The 18,555-nt window shown below is 38.0% G+C and overlaps 1 protein-coding gene across 2 annotated transcripts; it reads right to left on the reverse strand.

The window, feature by feature from the left end:
• Window positions 1-721: 721 nt before the first annotated feature.
• Window positions 722-15,986, reverse strand: LOC121418135 (F-box only protein 28-like). Of its 2 annotated transcripts, none has more exons than XM_041611843.1 (4): window positions 15,765-15,986; window positions 3,498-3,746; window positions 2,728-2,926; window positions 722-2,132 (listed from the first exon to the last, which is right to left on the reverse strand). In XM_041611843.1, exons 1-4 carry the CDS (start codon window positions 15,900-15,902, stop codon window positions 1,690-1,692), a joined length of 1,029 nt encoding a protein of 342 aa, XP_041467777.1. In that variant the 5' UTR covers window positions 15,903-15,986; the 3' UTR covers window positions 722-1,689. The 2 variants fall into 2 exon arrangements, with proteins under 2 accessions (XP_041467777.1, XP_041467776.1); XM_041611842.1 differs by lacking the exon at window positions 15,765-15,986 and adding an exon at window positions 11,037-11,896.
• Between the last annotated feature and the right edge of the window lie 2,569 nt (window positions 15,987-18,555).

Genomic DNA, 18,555 nt, shown 5'->3' on the forward strand with positions numbered 1-18,555 from the left:
GTGATACTTGATTAACCTTATGTCCAAGTTTCATGAACTAGTTCCATATATTTTCTAAGTTATGATGACATTTCAAAAACTTAACCTCTGGTTAAGATTTCGATGTTGATTCCTCCAACATGGTCTAAGTTTATTGACCCTAAATGACCTTTGACCTTGGTCATGTGACATGAAACTCTAATAGGATGTTCAGTAATACTTGATTAACCTTATGGCCAAGTTTTATTACCCAGGTCCATATACTTTCTAAGTTATGACGTCATTTCAAAACTTTAACCTCAGGTTAAGATTTGATGTTGATGCCGCCGCCGTCGGAAAAGCGGCGCCTATAGTCTCACTTTGCTTCGCAGGTGAGACAAAAAGTACAACTATTTAAAGCATGAAATCTAGGACAAATCTATCAAGGACCACTTATCATTTCTCTCCATGTTCATATCCAAAGAGGTAGTAGATAAGAAGTAAAGTCTCAAGGCTAGCAGTGAAAATGGCAACCTGTACAGAGCATTCAAAATATGTATTTCACTCTGAAAATTATTTTTTTTCCATGTAAAATTGTAACGTATGTATGCCCTATCAAGCATCATATCCTTCCAATCTGTGACTTCAAAACCTGGTATCAAAACATATTTCCAAGGGCCTTTACAATCAAATTTCTCAAAATGTTGCATTTACCATCTCATTGCAGTGGTAAAACTGGCTTCATCGTTGTTCCTTTTTTGGGGGGGGGGGTGGGAGGGGCTTGTAGAAAAATGCTTGGTAAGGCATATACATTATAACTGGAAAGACAGTGACAGAAATATAACTTAGGGATAGTGCTAATTTATAAATGACTAGAAGTGCATGTATGCAGAGTTCATGACAATTATGACAATTCTTTCAAATAAATGAGAACTAGATAGGCATAATAGGGCAGTGCCAACTTTGAAGCACCTTGTGAAATTACAAATAGATCCATGATTCATTTCTTCAATACCACCAACATGAATTTAAAAAACAGATACAGACGGTTCTTTATGACTTTAAATGTCTTTGTATGTAATGGTGATACTTAATTGAATTACAAGATTATTGAAAACATATTTGGTTATTGCTTTTCGCAATTCATGGCACCACCTTTTTGTGCTGTAATTTCTACCTTAAATTCAAGTGACAGCTGGACAGAGATAGATCTAATGTAAAAAAAAGTTTAGATCTGGCTATAAAACAAAATTGTTGTGATAATTTTTCACCTCAATAGAGTGATCCCAGTGGACTATTTTCTTGCCTTGTTCTTTTTTCTTGCTCCAACACAGCCAAAAATGACAGACTTATTTTGTTGATGTTACCATCATTCCCTTTCCCTTTAAAAAAACCCTGCCTAAGCAACAAAATGTCAAAGAAATAACAACTTTCTCATTTATATATTGCCCTGAAATATCTGCTGAAAGCTCTTCTATTCATCTACACACAGAAAAATTTGAGAATACAAAATCAAAGCTTACGCATGCACAAGGGGATACACAGATAATAATACGGGAACCAATTTGATACCTAATCTCTCAGAACAGTTTGGCTCCTCTGTTTGATATTTTGTAACAAACAAATAACTTACTGTCATTCACCAGTGAATCGATAAATAGCAGTTTTCTGGTAATAGTCTTTTAATACCCTAAGGTACATAGAAAGAGAGCTAAGGAGGTTTATCTTCAGCTAGACTTTATCCTTTTTGGTACATGGTGTTCCAGCACCATCACCTCCTCCAGAGATGTCATCAGCTTTCCTCTTGGTTGCCACACCTGCAACAGTTCTCTGGGAAGGCTTTGGCAAGGCCTCAAGTTTCTGCTCCAAGGCAGCAAGTCTCTTATCCTGCTCTGCTATGCGTTTCTCCTGCTCAGTCACCCTCAGGTTCTGAGAGGCCAGCCGACTAGACAGTTCAGTGGTCAGCTGCTGCTGCTGCGTCATCTTCTTGTTCTGCTCATCAGAGATCTTGCGCATCTCCTGGAGCTCGGCCTTGCAGGACTGGAGCTCTCTTCGATGGGTGTTAAAGGAGGCAAGGGTGGCTTTGTACTGTGAGTGAAGCTTGCCGAACTGCTCTCGGCTTCCTGAAGGAACTGACAGAGACGAGCTGACCTTCAGACTACGACCAGATAGAGCTAAACGAAAGAGTAAAATATAAAATGATTATTTATTTTGCTTGATATCAAATACTCACCCTTCAGACTATGACCTGATGGGGTTTAACAAACGAGTCAAATAAACTAAATTATTTTTTGCTTCTTTTTCAATATTTATTTGACATTTCACGGAACACTCGAGGGGCAACCAACACATGTAGTTACTGAAGGGACAACTTCTGTCCTTACTTTTTAAAACAACTAACCATTTATCATTTATATCCATAAACTCATACACTAATTATCATTCTTGGAAAATATATCCAGCGTATGCAACACAAGAAAAACACAGACAAGTTTCATGAACAAAGAGTTCTTAACTAAGCATGAAGGAAGCAAGCAAAACAATCATAGAAACCAAGAAACTTCTCTCTCATGTACTGAGAGAGAGAGAGATAGCGGAACTAAGAGGAAGGGAAAGGGGGAGGGAGAGAGGGGAAAGAGAGTGAGGGAAAGGAAAATGAAGGGGACATACATGCTTGGGTGCTCTATCTAGATGTCATTTGAATATCACTTAAATATAAAAACATCAGCATTTTCATCCCAAAATCAATATCTAAATACAGCAACTCACTTGACAGTGTGTGGTTGACAAGGTTGGAAGGGCGAACTTCAACTCCTGACTTCTTTTTGAGGTCAGGAACAATCTTCTCATCAAAGTGCTCCATGGCCATGGAGGAGAGGTCCCTTAGCTCCTGCAGGAGCTCATGTGTAGGAGGAGGGACCTTGGTGAATTTTACCAGGTGGAGTACTTTAAATGCTTCATCAATAACCTAAGAAAATTCAACATCATAAGAGAGGATGAAATATGTATCCATCCAAATCTAGTTAAACATGGTGGCCTCATGTATTTACCAAGGAAATCATCGGTTGTTCTTCTACAGTCCAAAAGTCACTGGGAGTTACAAACCTTTACGAACAAGACTCCCTCTTGGTAGTAGTCCAGCAGTGCAAAGCACCCCCTTCCCCTCTGATAACAGAAATAAAATCATATCATATGCTATCTTATGACCTATGTAACTATTACTGTAAGAAATTAACTCATTCTCACCTGAAATTTTTGGAATATAAGGAAGCATGCATGTATAAAATGAATGAGGGAACAGAAAAAAGACAATTAGGGAACAATCACCTATGTTTTACATCTTCATATGAACTCAGCTTCCACACTTCCTCTACTGAATGAATGTTAGGAAACAATGCTTGTTATAACCAGAGCCTATTCCCATCTACACCATAAGAATGAATTGTAGTTGTTTCATTAAAAGAAAATGAAAGGAACAAACAGACAAATCCAAATCAATGAATAATAATATTTGAGGTTCAATCAGAACTACAGTGTACCTTTCCAGGTATGAAGCAGCAGAGCTGTAGGTCAATGTACTTTGTGTAGGTCATTGCAAGAAGTGACAGCCTTGTCTCAACAGCAGAGAGAATGTCACAGTGCCTTGCGAGAGGATGCATCCTTCGTTCTGATTCTCTGCGTGGCAGTTGGGCTTTGAGCTCCTTGGCACATTGGCTGTGGAAGCGGTCAAGTTTGGAGAAGCCTTGGTTAAGCACCTGTTGACCTATGAGGTTGAATCTTGCACATAACTGTACATATAGGGGAGTAAGAATTAGACAATATGATATATAGAAAAAATATGAAACATAAATTATGATACACAGAATATAATATCAAAGTTGGTGTATTGTGGAAAAGCACTAGTGCTTCAAGATGGTCATATCAAACTATTTTGTAAAGACATTAATGAATCAGCAGAATTGCACAAATGCTTGAATAATTCAGCAGTCAATAAAGTGCCCAAATAATTCACTCACAAGAATATGAGGTTAGGAACTTAGAATACTTATAATGATTATCAAAATCTTACTTTTCTTGGCAAAATGCTACACCAATAGGCTTTTTAGGAACCGTGACAGCCTGTCCCTATCCCCCCTAGCCTGGAGGCGTCTGGGGAGTTATATTTACTACGTAGGCTTACTCCCCATTTCTTACGTAATTATAAATAATTGACATAATACTGCTAATTACTTATAATCACGTATTATATTTTATTATTTGTAAAATAATAATTTCTATCTATAAATTAATTTTCAGAACGGCATCGCTAACCGGAAGTACGTAATACAAAAGCGATTCAAGGGTCGACGCCACTGTTTTTACGTTGTTTACATCGGTATTACATGTGGATCGAGGGGTCTACGCAACATCGGTCTGGTAAAAAACTTTTATTTTTCACCTTTTTTTCCCATTTTTTAAACCTTCCTACGCAGTAGGTGTAGGAAGGTGTAGAGATAAATTAAATCACGACCAATTACATGATATTTAATAAAAAAGATGGATTTCCAAGGGGAATCCATCTGTATTTACTTGGTTCTCTAAGTTAAGGCTATATGGAAAGGGAATCAAGACTCCAATGATGAAGAAGTATATGTCAATTTTTTTTTAAGACATCATTATGGAGTCCTCAAGACTATATCCCATGTACATGATTTAGGGCTAGATCTTTTAGAGAGAAAGCAGAAATCTCGGGGGCGAAAGTTTCAGGTTTTTTGGTGGTACACACAAATGTACAGAAAGGAAGACCTGGCTTCGTATGAGAGTAACCTTACATGTACGTTAGTAAATGATTTTTACTCTCTAGAAGCCTCCTGGCTAGGCGGAGCTCCTCAATGAGCGCTGTCGTTGGTCATGAACAACTTGTGATTGTGACCCTAGCCCCTGGTGGGGTCACTCAATGTGACTTGGGGACCGCATGACCGTTACCAAAATCGCAGGAAAAGGGGTCAATTTCATGGAACGTCCGCGGACAGAACACTCCTCGAAGTAATGAAATAGGGGTGCTCATCGTCCTCGATCTGATGGAAATAGGGGTCTGGAAAAAGGGGAGAAACATGATCACGGGAAGAAAAATCCCCGAACATGTCGCCTTGTCGCTGATGCACCAGCCTCAGAGGGCGCGCTCATATCAGAGTAGTAAATAAACAGAGTGACGAAACCGGAAAAGCGCTCTGATTGGTCAGATATTTCGTGGAGCCCCAGTTAGTTCCCTCTGCAGGCTCTGGCAAATTTTCTGCTCTTGTGATCTTCTGCTAGGTGCATACCTCCGGCAATGTCAATAAATTTCAATTAATTTTCTCACATTTCGTGATTAAATATTTCGACACTTTCAACTCATGGATTTATTTTCTAGACGCCAATGTGAGTGCTTTAAAATTTAATGTGCCCTTTCGTAGATATATCTTCTATTATTTTGCATAAATCAGCTTCCAAAATAATGTCGAAAAAAGTGTTTGATATGAGAGAAAAATTGCATTCTTTTAAAGTTTTGTGTTTTAATGTTACAGAACACATGGGGCAGCTGCTCGTTTATGACGTCACAAATCCAAAACTTTGAACTCTAATAACTTTCTTACTCTTTAACGGATTTTCCTCAAACCTTCACCAATATTTTTTACTATTTTTTCTGCTATTTTTACAACAAAGTTTTCTTCAGGGTGAACTTCCCCTTTAAAGGGCAAGTCCAACCCAACAAAAACTTGATTTGAATAAAAAGAGAAAAATTCAACAAGCATAATACTGAAAATTTCATCAAAATCGGATGTAAAATAAGAAAGTTATGACATTTCAAAATTTCGCTTCATTTCACAAAAACAGTTATATGAACGAGCCAGCTACATCCAAATGAGAGAGTCGATGATGTCATTCACTCACTATTTCTTTTGTTTTTTATTGTTTGAAATATGAAATATTTTGATTTTCTCATCACTGTCATGTGAAATGAAGTTTCATTCCTCCCTGAACACGTGGAATTCCATTATTCTAACATTTTGTGCTTCAGGCAAGGAGGTCCTAATCGTCAAATTCGTAAAAATTGAAATATTGTATAATTCAAACAATAAAAAACAAAAGAAATAGTGAGTGACATCATCAACTCTCTCATTTGGATGTAACTGGCTCGTTCATATAACTATTTTGTTAAAAATAAGCGAAACTTTGAAATGTCATAACTTTCTTATTTTACATCCGATTTTGATAAAATTTTCAGCATTGTGCTTGTCTGATTTTTCTCTATTGATTCAAATTAACATTTATCCGAGGTGGACTTGACCTTTAAGTAAATAATTTTTCATTGAGAATTTGTAGTATGACTACGCCTCACATACCTCTAGTCCCATCCCCTACTATTCGCTGTATGGTGAATGGTCGGGGATAAGGAGTGTGTAATTGATCATGTTCTAAATAATAATAATAATAATTAACAACATTTATATAGCGCTTATCACAAAGAATGTCTCTAAGCGCTTAAGGAAAATAAATAGGAAGACAAGAAATTTCAGCTAAACTTAAATTATACATGTTGACAGTTGAAAGTAGACAGTTGAAGCAGCATATGCTAAGGACGATCTATTTAACAAAAAGGTGAGTTTTTAACATAGATTTGAATTTGTCAGTTGAGTCTGCTTGTTTTATGCTCTGAGGTAGGTTGTTCCAAAGTTGAGGGGATGCTGAACAAAAAGATCGGGAACCATAAGACTGGGTGTTGATGGCAGGAACTGCTAAGAGTGATTTTTTGCATGAGCGCAAGTTGCGGGAGGGTGAGTATTCTGATATTAATTGTTGAAGATAGACTCAAGCTGATTTTATCAAACATTGGAAAGTAATCAAGAGGATCTTAAAATCGGTTACACTTCGTAATTCCGAAGCTTCGTAATTCCGAAGGGTCTTTATTCCGAAGGTTCGTAATTCCGAAACACGTAAATTGCCTATACCTCGATGTTCGTTAATCCGAAAACGAAAAAGGGTTCGTTAATCCGAACATTTGTGGCGTAATTCCGACGGTTCGTTATTCCGAAGGTTCGATAATCCGAAAACGAAATAAGGTTCGTTGTTCCGAAGGTTCGTTAATCCGAAAACGAAATAAGGTTTGTTGTTCCGAAGGTTCGTTTATCCGAAAACGAAATAAGGTTCGTTGTTCCGAAGGTTCGTTGATCCGAAAACGAAATAAGGTTCGTTTTTCCGAAGGTTCGTTAATCCGAAAGCGAAATAAGGTTCGTTAATCCGAAAACGAAATAAGGTTCGTTTTTCCGAAGGTTCGTTAATCCGAAAGCGAAATAAGGTTCGTTAATCCGAAAACGAAATAAGGTTCGTTTTTCCGAAGGTTCGTTAATCCGAAAACGAAATAAGGTTCGTTAATCCGAAAACAAAATAAGGTTCGTTAATACGAAAAATAAAAAGCGGGAAAGCAGAGGCAAGGGGAGGGGGCGGGGGACACTGTTGCCGTTCAATTATTATGAGGATGGGAAGGCAAGGGCGGCCGAACAAATTTTCGTTGGGAGGTAAAGCCAAAAAATGAAACTCATACGTCAAAATGGGCACTTTGGTGATATTTTTACCTTAAGATTATCATCTGCTTGAAGTCATTGTGTGTTTGATAGTGATTAAGTAGAGAAAAACTATGTTGAAGTGACTTCTTATTATGGCAAAATGTATATTTAGGCTTTATTTTTCGGGAGAGAGTATAATGAGCGAGCGGCTTGGTAAAACAAATTCAAAGGTGAAGTTGTAAAACGTTTTGGGGGTCAATTATTCTTAAAATGGCATTATTGCGAGGTGTTGCGAGCGTGAATCACAAGCTAAAACTTTAGGGTATTTCAATAAAAAATGAAAATAAGTTTTTAAAAATCCGAGCAGATTTCTGCTGTCATTAAAAAGATGTGCATCTAACTAAAGAATTAACACGAGCGCAAAACGCGAGCTTAAACATACTGACCAGAAAAGGAACCTGTTAAAGAAAGCATTTAGTGACCTCTTTAGGGTGCATATTTCACCAATCGAATGAGAGTGCGAAGCGCAAGCTGAAAATTTGCAATATTCCAGCCTGAAAACTTAACTTAACTTGTATACTTTAAAAAGAGTATTTCATTTCGAAAAAGCATGAAAAACGGCATATTTATTTTTGAAAAAGGAACTTTCCCATTTTGGAAAATATTAATTTCCCTGTTTTTTATTTCATTTTTGGGGTGCAAGTGCCCCCTGCCTCCCTCCCGGCGGATCCAGCTTTCGTCAAATAGGGGGGGGGGGCAATTTTTTCAGCCATATTTTCCTCGATCGGCAGCTTAAAGTTGATTTTTGTTTGTTTCTTTGAAAGGGTAGTCCTAACAGTCAATAATTAGCTTTATACTTATAAAGTAAAGTAAATATGTAATAACATGATAAACCCTTTTTAAATAATGCGAGCTATATATTTTTTTAATATGATGGGCAATATGTTTGTGATCTTTAAAACGAGATGCCTATGTAACTAAATTTAGATAATAACTGCGAGCAAGAAGCGCGAACAGAAATTTAAAATATAACCTCAGACCTGATCTAAAGGGGACATTTTAAGAACTTTTTGCAGTTAGCTATGAAGACGATGCGTGTTTCAACCAATGGCGGCGGAACGTATTTTCCTATTTTTTTTGGGGGGGGGGGCAAAGCAAAAAATGGGCCAATAGGGGCAATTTGGTGCAAACGGATATTTTCACCATGAGATTATCACCTGTGTAAACAGGTTGTGTGTTTTGTAGTAATTAAATTGAGCAAATTTTTTTAAGTGATCACTAAAGTTATATATTTACGTTTCATTTCTGCGAGCGTAGCGAGCAAGCGGTTTGGGGGAAAAAAATCAAATCTGAAGATGTAAAATTCGCCTTTTTGAGCAATTACTGTTAAAAGGGCATCCTTGTGAGATGTTGCGAGCGAATCACGTGCTCAAACTTTTGGAAATTTCATGTATTCCTAGAATGATAATAATGATAATATTGATGTAGATATCATTTACCCAGAGAAGCCACTTCAGTTCTAAAAACTGTTCTCCCAGCCATTATTATTATCATTTTTACAAGAATGCTTAGAATGTCCAGTTTTCAGGTTGGAATATCACAAATTTTAAGCTTGCGGTTCGCGCTCTCATTATTTAGTTCGTGAGATATATATTCTATTCATGAGTCACTAAATGCAGTCCTTAAAAGATTACTTTCTGAAGCCTGTTGCATAAAACTTTTTACCTGAGAAAACTCTGGTAAAAACTGAAAACTAAGGTTAGTCTGATTTCCGCCACTGCATGACTTTAGCACAGGGCAAAAACTCCTGTAAAAACAACCTGAGTTTTCTCAGGTAAAAAGTTTTATGCAACGGGCCCCAGGTCAGTATATAAACATATTACAGCTTGCCCTCGCATTAATTCTTTAGAAAGATACACATCTTTCTCACGATTACAAAAAAATGCTCCGAATGCTCACTTCACGTCTTGTTACATGAAATGTTTACTAGTTTGAGCTTGCAATTTCAACATCTCACAAGGACCATTATTAGTATTATTTTTTATTTTATTACCAGCAGAAGCTGTTATTAAAAATGACATCCCCTCCAATACAAATCCTATTATCTAGAGGTTACTCGCACGCGACCAACACACTTGACCCCCTGCATCTTTAAACCGTTTGCTTAGGCAGCAATTGCTCAGATAAAATCGAAATTAGCCCATGCTTGATCAGGGCGCCTATATTCTTAATGAAATACATGCTTTTGGCCACAACACACACATGTATCATCGATCGTTATTACTATCATTGCATAATATCGTGTAATCTTGTAATGACAACATCATTTTTGTTACCAAAATGAATAATTTTCATTTTCGGAAATACGAACCTTATTTAATTTTCGGATTAACGAACCTTATTTCGTTTTCGGATTAACGAACCTTCGGAATTACGAACCTTATTTCGTTTTCGGATTAACGAACCTTCGGAATTACGAACCTTATTTCGTTTTCGGATTAACGAACCTTCGGAATTACGAACCTTATTTCGTTTTCGGATTAACGAACCTTCGGAATTACGAACCTTATTTCGTTTTCGGATTAACGAACCTTCGGAATTACGAACCTTATTTCGTTTTCGGATTGACGAACCTTCGGAATTACGAACCTTCGTATTTACGAACCTTCGGAAATACGAACCTTCGGAATAACCGAACCTTCGGAATTACGAAGCTTCGGAATTACGAATGTATGCGCTTAAAATCAATTCGTTCACGAACCCTTAGCATATGAAGCTCCCTTAGCAGTGGAGTGACAGACTCACGTGAACGACGTTTAGCAATAAGCCTAGCGGCTGAATTTTGTATTCTCTGCAGTTTGTTAATCTGTGTATCAGGTAAACCATACAGAAGACTGTTGCAAAAGTCAATGCGAGACATGACCAGTGCCTGAACACAAGCCTCTGGGTGGTCTTTTTTGTAAGAAATTGACGGATGCTACCAATTTTATGCAATGCAAACGAGGCAGATCTGCATACGTTGTTCACATGGGTCTTTAGAGACATATTATTATCAAACATGACCCCTAGGTTTCTACCAGCCGCAGAGCATTCTATATCAGTACCATCAAAAAAAATATCGCCAATCGGACTACAAGTCCTATGCCTGCTCACAAAGTGTAAACATTCTGTTTTACGCTCATTTAACTTTAATCCATTCTGTATGGACCAATTCTTAATGTCTGTAAAACATGCACTGAGTCTTTGTAGCACCACAGCGTGGTCCTCCTCCTTCAACACTAGATAAATTTGAGTATCATCTGCATAAGTCATACATGATATTCCATGGTGTTTGATGACATCCTCTAATGGAGATGAGAAGAGTGTAAATGCAATCGGACCGATGACGGACCCTTGAGGTACTCCGAAGTTAGAAGAGCTGACAATTGATTCAGAGCCATTAACAAAAACAGACTGGGTTCTATTAGCGAGGTAAGAACGAAACCATTCCAGGGCTGACTTGTCAAGTCCAAATCTTTCATGTAAACGACTTAGAAGGGCATCATGACTCACCGTGTCAAAGGCTGCAGAGTAATCCAACAGCATCAGAATCGCTTCATCGCCTTTATCAAGGGAAAGAAGGATATCGTTCGAAACTCTAAGCAAGGCAGTTTCACAACTATGATGCGGTCGGTATCCTGACTGCTTCTCAGAATATAGATTGTGCTCAGACAAATACTCCTGGAGCTGTTTTAACACAAGTCTCTCTACAGTCTTTCCCAGGAACTGAAGATTGGAGACAGGTCTGTAGCTCTTTAGATCATCAGAACTCAGTTTTGTGGACTTCAAGAGTGGAGTTACATGAGCATGCTTTAGTGAATCAGGAAAATGACCATTGATGAGGGAAGCATTCACAATAGCTGTTATAACAGGAGTTAACTCATTAATGCAATTCTTAAGTAGCCAAGTAGGTATTGGGTCAAGTCGGGTGGAAGTTGAACGAGATTCTTTGATAGCTCTGTTAACTTGGCCCTGTGTTACAGGAGAAAAAGCATTAAATCGAAGATGGGTGCTTCGAAAATTGACGTGGTCGAGATTGCTTGATGGTAGACTCTCAAGGGACCTGACAAGGACATCAATCTTCGCACTGAAGAAATTTGAAAAACGATCAGCAAGAGATCGATGTGGGTCATCATCTGATGGTAGGATGTTCCTTGCTGAGGTAGAAGACAAACGATCAACTCTTTGAAAAAGCTGATGAGCATCACAGTCGTCAAGTTGTTCAGAGTAATACTGTTTTAGCCTTGGCAAGTTGGTTGCTATAGAGACAACATTCATCCTTCAGGATCTGGCGGTCGATTTCTGCTTTGGAGTGACAATATCTTCTCTCTAGTCGTCTAACCCTTTGCTTACTTTTCCGAAGATCGTCAGTGAACCAACGTGAGGCCTAGCAGTTACACATCTAGTAATCAGAGGGGCATGCTTATCGAGTAGAGCTTGTAGTACCCTGTTATACTGAACAACCTGCTGTTCAAGGTCATAAGCAGGTGATCTGTAAAGTTCAGATTCTAGAATGTCCTTACGGAAAGCTTGGATGTCAATGTTTCTCAGTTTGCGAAAACTGATCTCAATCTTTATTGAATCCAGCTTCTTGATGTTAAGATGGTAGCAGACAGATGAATGGTCAGAAGGAAGAAAGTTTGAATATGAGACATTAGAAATTACATCATCAGATGCTCTTGTAAGAATCAAGTCCAAAGTATGACCCTTCTGATGGGTAGGAAAGTCAATGTGCTGGTTCAAGTTGGCAGATGAAATCAGGTCCAGAAACAAAACTGCCTCTCGATCTCTATCATCGTTGACATGAAAATTAAAGTCGCCGCAGATCACAAGATGGTTGGGTTCAGAAGCCAGTCCTTCAAGAAAGGTAGCAAATTCATCAAGAAAGATGGAAGATGTTGATCGTCGATCTATAGTTCTCTGTGGTCTGTAGATCACGACCAGGCGAAGAGGCTTTTGATGTTCAGCTGAAATGAGAACATTGAGATATTCAAACGATTCTAGAGTGCCAAAGTCTTTTCCAAGAATGGTGAAATTTCGATGAAGGCATACACCGACACCACCACCCGATCTCTTTATTCTTGGTGAACTAATGAGCTGGTGAGATGGGAGGTCACTGGAGAAATCAGATAGGACCCGGCCGTCACGTTCATCACCTGTCAGACATGTTTCAGTAAGTGCCAGGATATCCACATGTTGTGACATTACTAAGTCAGTCACCATGTGCATTTTCTTCTTAAGAGATCTCGCATTCCAAAGCACCATATGGCAATGTCCAGAGCCCAGAGATGGAACAAAATGATCTTGGGAGGAATTGGAAGCCTTGTTGAAGGTTTCAGCATGCCTTTGTATGCGTCTGCCTCCTTTGCAGCCCCTGTGTCTAGGGCGTCTATTCGAGATGCCAAGTGTAGTGATTGCTTTCCAAGTACATGGGTCAATTCGATGCATGCAGCGTAGATTCAACAGTTCAGCTCTACTATACACAACTCTGCAGGTGGTATTATATATTACGCTCCGTGTAGAAGATGAAGAAGAAACTCCATTATCCTCAGCATTTTCACCAGGGCCAGGATTGGGATGTACATCACCAGCTTTTGTAAACTCAGTGCGAAATGTGCAGGTTGAATTGCTGTAGTATAAAATCCTCTTCCCTGTATAGTGATGACAATAGTGGTAGTAATGACTCCTATTCACAGACCAGGTATGAATAGATGAAGAAACAAGATCCTCATTCAAGGTGTTGGACAAACACAAAAGAACCAGTGAAAGGAAGGTGCAAATGCTGATATCTTTCATTGTGTTCAATGTCCCCTTGGTGAACCACAATAGACTGTAGTGAGGTGAAGGTATGGCTCCAAGCCAGTGCTATGGGTATAGTACAGCCCAAAACTTGAATAATTGAAACCAGAATATCAAATCAAACCAAGGACAATAAAACTCCCAAATTGTCCTGTTGTGTCAGAAGACTTGTACAGTCAAACTGGTAACAATCTTATAACTAAATTCCAGCTGAACAAGAAAAATAAAGTGAAAGTTGCAAGAGCAGTGGGAGGAAAGCTGTAAGGCGCACTCACCACAGTATTGCAAAAAAAAATGTTCTGTATAGATCTTTATGTGGACAACTCTACTTTTACACAGAATTCTACTTTTTCTTCATTTTCAAGAAAAATAAAAGTTCTTTTGGATTATTGTATCAGTATGACATGGATCTTGGTCATCTTTAAGGACTGAGCACTCTGATGCCTGTGTTGCAATCTCCTCTAATGAGGAAAGGGTATAAATGCCCTGTCCTTGAAATATGGTAAATAGGGGTAGGCCTAAGTTTTCGAAAATGGGCGAAATTGTCCTTACAATCTTATAATTAGGGGTGTTTCAAGGTAGACCAAAAGCTTCGGTCTCTGGTATGTTGGTTGTTCAGCTGAACTCCGTTGGCTTCACTCACCAAATACAGAGACCAAAGTTATAGCGCGATCTGTACAGGGGACTCAATGGCCATATGTTTATGTACTTCAGATCGGATAAAACAGGGAAGTGAATTTGCGCGACAGCCGAGGTAAGTCACTGTTTTTGTTCCTTTTAACTTGATAATATTTCCTTTTTTTGGCAATTAATGCAAAGAGGGAATATTAATTTGCATTTTGGTCGCGTTAATTTTCAAAAGTTTTATTCATTGAAGACAAAAATTGAAGAGCCCCGACGGGGGGGGGGGGGGGGGGGGGATTTTGCATTGCAAGTCCCCTAATGGTGGCTGCACGATAGCGAGCCGTCTGTGTACGAGGAGAAATTTTTAAAAAATGTTAAAAAACTCCTCGAAACAGACAGCTGCCAGCTGTCTAGTTTGAAGCAGGTTTGAAGAAGGTTATATACACCATAACCTTGTTCATTGAATGAGTGGTTTGAAGGCACTTGTTCACTGCTACCACCCTGCCTGTGGGGAATCTAGAGGTAGGACTATGGTATGCCCACTCATTCAATGAACAAGGTTATAATATAACCTTGTTCTCAGTTATATCTCCATGTGTGACAAAATAAGGGTGGCAATGTTTGGCTTATTTTCTCTTTTTCTTTGTGGCAAATGCTTGATTTTTTTACACTGACAGTTTCCATTAGACCTGTTAATTCATACTGCTTGGCTCTTATTTAAATTTGATTCTTTATATCATTTTTTCTTAATTAAAAATAGAGATCAAAAAATGAAAATTTTCTTGCCATATTACTTTCCACCAATAGAGGGCGTACACAAAAATATGCCCAAAATTCAAGTTTTTGAGCGCTCTGGTGAATACAAAAATTATTCCCACATTACTAATGATAAATAAATTAAAACTGTATGGAAATTAGTAATTTTGGTCACAAAAGTGATATTTTAATGATTTTTTAAAGTGTGTGCTCTATACAGCATTGGCATACCATAGTCCTACCTGTAGATTCTCCACAGGCCAGATGGTAGCAGTGAACAAGTGGGTATGCCAATGTTGTACAGAGCACACACTTTAAAAAATCATTAAAATATCACTTCTGTGACCAAAATTACTAATTTCCATACAGTTGCAATTTATTTTTCATTAGTAACTTGGGAATAATTTTTTCATTCACCAGAGCGCTCAAAAACTTGAATTTAGGGCATATATTTGTGTACGCCCTCTATTGGTGGAAAGTAATATGGCAAGAAAATTTTCATTTTTTGATCTCTATTCTTAATTAAGAAAAAAATGATTTAAAGAAAGAGCCAAGTTGTATGAATAGGTGTAATGGAAACAGTCAGTGTAAAAAAATTAAGCATTTGCCCCAAAGAAAAAGAGAAAATAAGCCAAACATTGCCACCCTTATTTTGCCACACATGGAGATATAACTGAGAACAAGGTTATATTATAACCTTGTTCATTGAATGAGTGTACCATTTTGCCGAAGCAAAAAGAAGCAGCTTTGCCTTTGAAGATTATATACCGGTAATTTAAAAACCTTGTTCATTGAATGAGTGGTTTGAAGGTACCATTTTGCCGCAATTTTGTCCTTGTTTTGCCTGAAAATAGGGGGGTAAATTTCAATAAATGTTCGGCATTGAAATTGATCACAATAGGTTACTTGCATTTGTGGTAACTGTCATACGCGTCCCCCTCTGCGGATGAGTGACCCCACCGGACCACCCTAGCCGGTCATCAGAATCAGCGCGGCACCGCGCAGCCGCATCATTCGTTCACATTGTCCCACACGTTTTCTTTCACGTCACGTTCAACTTACCGACCGTACTTGACTAATTTGTTCGTAGGATAAATACGACAATACGTGACTGAGAACAACGTCGGGTACCGTTTGGAGAGTCACTTGAAATTCGTCATTACACGATGATGATGAAGATGAAGGAGTATTTTCTGCCATCTCGAAAATATAAATCTTACAACTTTACAAGGTAACCTACACTGTGTGTGTGACTGTGAAAATAATTCGGACTATTTCTGAGTTTTCCTTTCATGATGACGTCACTATGCACTGCAAATGAATATTTATTAGTTTTCACCCATTACGGCACGCCATTAGAGGCAATAACCCATGGGTGGGGTCGGTGAAAAGAAATAATGATCTGCAGTGTTTCAAACATTTCAAATTATTTAGCAGATCCAGTGATCATTGGCGGCGGAAGCCAAAAAATTTAGGGGGAGTCCACCTGAAATTTTGGGATGGACACAGGTAAAAAATTGGACAAGCGACCCCCAAAAAGGTTATCAACCTAGGAGTTGCTAACCAAAATTTTTTGACAAGCAAAAAAAAAAAAAAAAAAGGTCATCTACCTAAATTTTAGGGGGGACAACACACGTTTCAGGGGGGGTCCACGTGAATTTAGGGGGGACGCAAAAAAAAATTGACAAGCAAAAAAAAAAAAGGTTATCAAAAAAAAAAATTTAGGGGGGGGGGACCGTCCCCCCACCTAAGGCTTCCGCCGCCTATGCCAGTGATCATATTCCACCTCCCCATTAGTGGCGCAAAAAAACAACAACAGAGAAGCAAATAAGATTAGGGGATACGGCCGGGAAAAAAAAGAGAAGGGACAAATCATAATTCAAAAAATACAAATTCTACTCCCGCGCTCGAATCGCCTTAGTGGTATAGGATCATAGAGATTAGTATATATCTCCACTAGACTCGCGTACATACGGGGGGGGGCAGGGGGGACTGCCCCCCCCTGACGAGTCAGAACCCATGCAAGGGACCTATCCCTGCCCCCCCCCCTGACGAGAAGTTGAAGACCTTTTTTTTTTTTTTGCTTGCCCATTTTTTTTTCTGCTGTGAAATGTCCTTTATATCCTGTTGAGAACCTTTTTTTTTGCTTGTCAATTTTTTTTCTGGCACAAGATCCTTTATTTTTGGGAGAAAAATGAAGAGGAAAAGGTAAAAGAATAAAAAGAAGACATCAGACGAAGTAAAAGAAGAAGGAAAAAAAAGTGCAAAAAGATCGAGAGGAATTGACTGATCGAAATAATTGGAGGAGCATTATCTGAAAAATTGAAAAACTTCAGGTCAATGACACGTACAGGACTGCAATGACACAGGCACATAGCCAGTGGGATGGTGGGGCGGTCCCCCCCCCCAAAAAAAAAAAAACGCACCCAAGAAGGGGTAAAGGAGAAAAAAGAAAAAAGGTATAGCTAAATCTTAAAAAAAAAGTTTTTTCAAAATGATAAAAATCTAAACAAGAAGCTTTTTTCACCCTTCATTCAGAGTTTTGCTTCTGCGCTCTGCGCGAGAAAAATAAAGAAAATGCCTTATTTTCCACTTTCATTCATTTAAAGGTTTATTCAATAGAATGTATCGCAGTAAAAACTGAATTACACATGCTTTAAAGGGTATCAATTAAAATACATGGTAAAAAAAATACAGAGACAATTAAAATTATTCACATACATTTGCACAGTAAATTATTGATAAAGATGAATGAATAACAGGAGAATGCATATGATAGATTGATAAAATCATTCAAAATAAAACTTTTAAAAGCACAAGTCAATGGTTATTATGGTCAGTTCCCCCATGTCTGCGCGGTCTCCCAAGTCTGCGCACCCGCGTATCTGCGATATTCAAGTAAAAGAAGATACGCAACGAACACGAATTTACACATGCAATACATAGACAGGTATTCATTAAAAAATCCGACTCAAAATGGTGGAAAAATAATGAATTCAGGGCATTTCATGTGACAGCCTCAAAATGCAGCCTTTCTCATCAAAATCCCCGAATCGTGTGCAAAGTGAATGAGTGCGCAGACATGGGGTACCATTTTTTTTTCAATTTGAAAATGACTGCCCGAGGTTTTTTCCAAGAAAATCATATATTTCTTTCACATTTTTTATGTGACATTTGGTACACTAACTCATTATAATGTAAGGAACATTATCAAATGAAAGATTTTGTGAAATAAGAAGAAATTCATGTTAAATCTTAACTCAAATTGTTAGGTGCGCAGACTTGGGGCCCACCATCATAAAAATATTTAACTAATTCTAAGCATGTATATATATACGTTTAAGGAATTTTCAAATTACTTCAGTTAAGATTTGTAATAATATGAAATGTGCATATATCACTGTTTTGTGAAAAATAACGGTTAAAATGTCATAACTTTCTTATTTTACATCCGATTTTGATGAAACTTTCAGTGTTATGCTAATTTGATTTTCTCTATTTATTCAAATCAACATTTTTTTTCTGGGGTGGACTTGACTTTCAAATCCTGGCTACGCGGTTGCAATGACATACAATTTTTGCTCCGTGCTTAGTGCTCACATTGCCCGTTGGATAATTTGCTGAAGCTAACCTTGGGTTTTAGATACACAGCTTATTGTAAGCACTTTTTGCAATCGTCAATTTAGGAAACGTATTTCAAATAATGCGACTTTTTGCTATATTGACTTAAAAACAAGACAATTGTCTTGTTTTTAAGTCAATATAGCAAAAAGTCGCATTATTTGAAATACGTTTCCTAAATTGACGATTGCAAAAAGTGCTTACAATTCTTAATTTTTAGATCTAAACTATC

The sequence above is a fragment of the Lytechinus variegatus genome, chromosome 7 (assembly GCF_018143015.1).
Source record: "Lytechinus variegatus isolate NC3 chromosome 7, Lvar_3.0, whole genome shotgun sequence".
NCBI classification, from domain to species: Eukaryota; Metazoa; Echinodermata; class Echinoidea; order Temnopleuroida; family Toxopneustidae; genus Lytechinus; species Lytechinus variegatus.

Excerpts from the sequence above, each read along its gene's own strand:
- LOC121418135 (XM_041611842.1), bottom strand. The coding sequence starts at position 11,801 with ATGAATGTTGTCTCTATAGCAACCAACTTGCCAAGGCTAAAACAGTAT. Across the intron at positions 3,747-11,036 it reads ACTCTGCAGCCTTTGACACG|TTATGTGCAAGATTCAACCT; the intron begins GTGAGTCATGAT and ends CTATATGTACAG. Across the intron at positions 2,133-2,727 it reads TGTCAACCACACACTGTCAA|CTCTATCTGGTCGTAGTCTG; the intron begins GTGAGTTGCTGT and ends TCTTTCGTTTAG.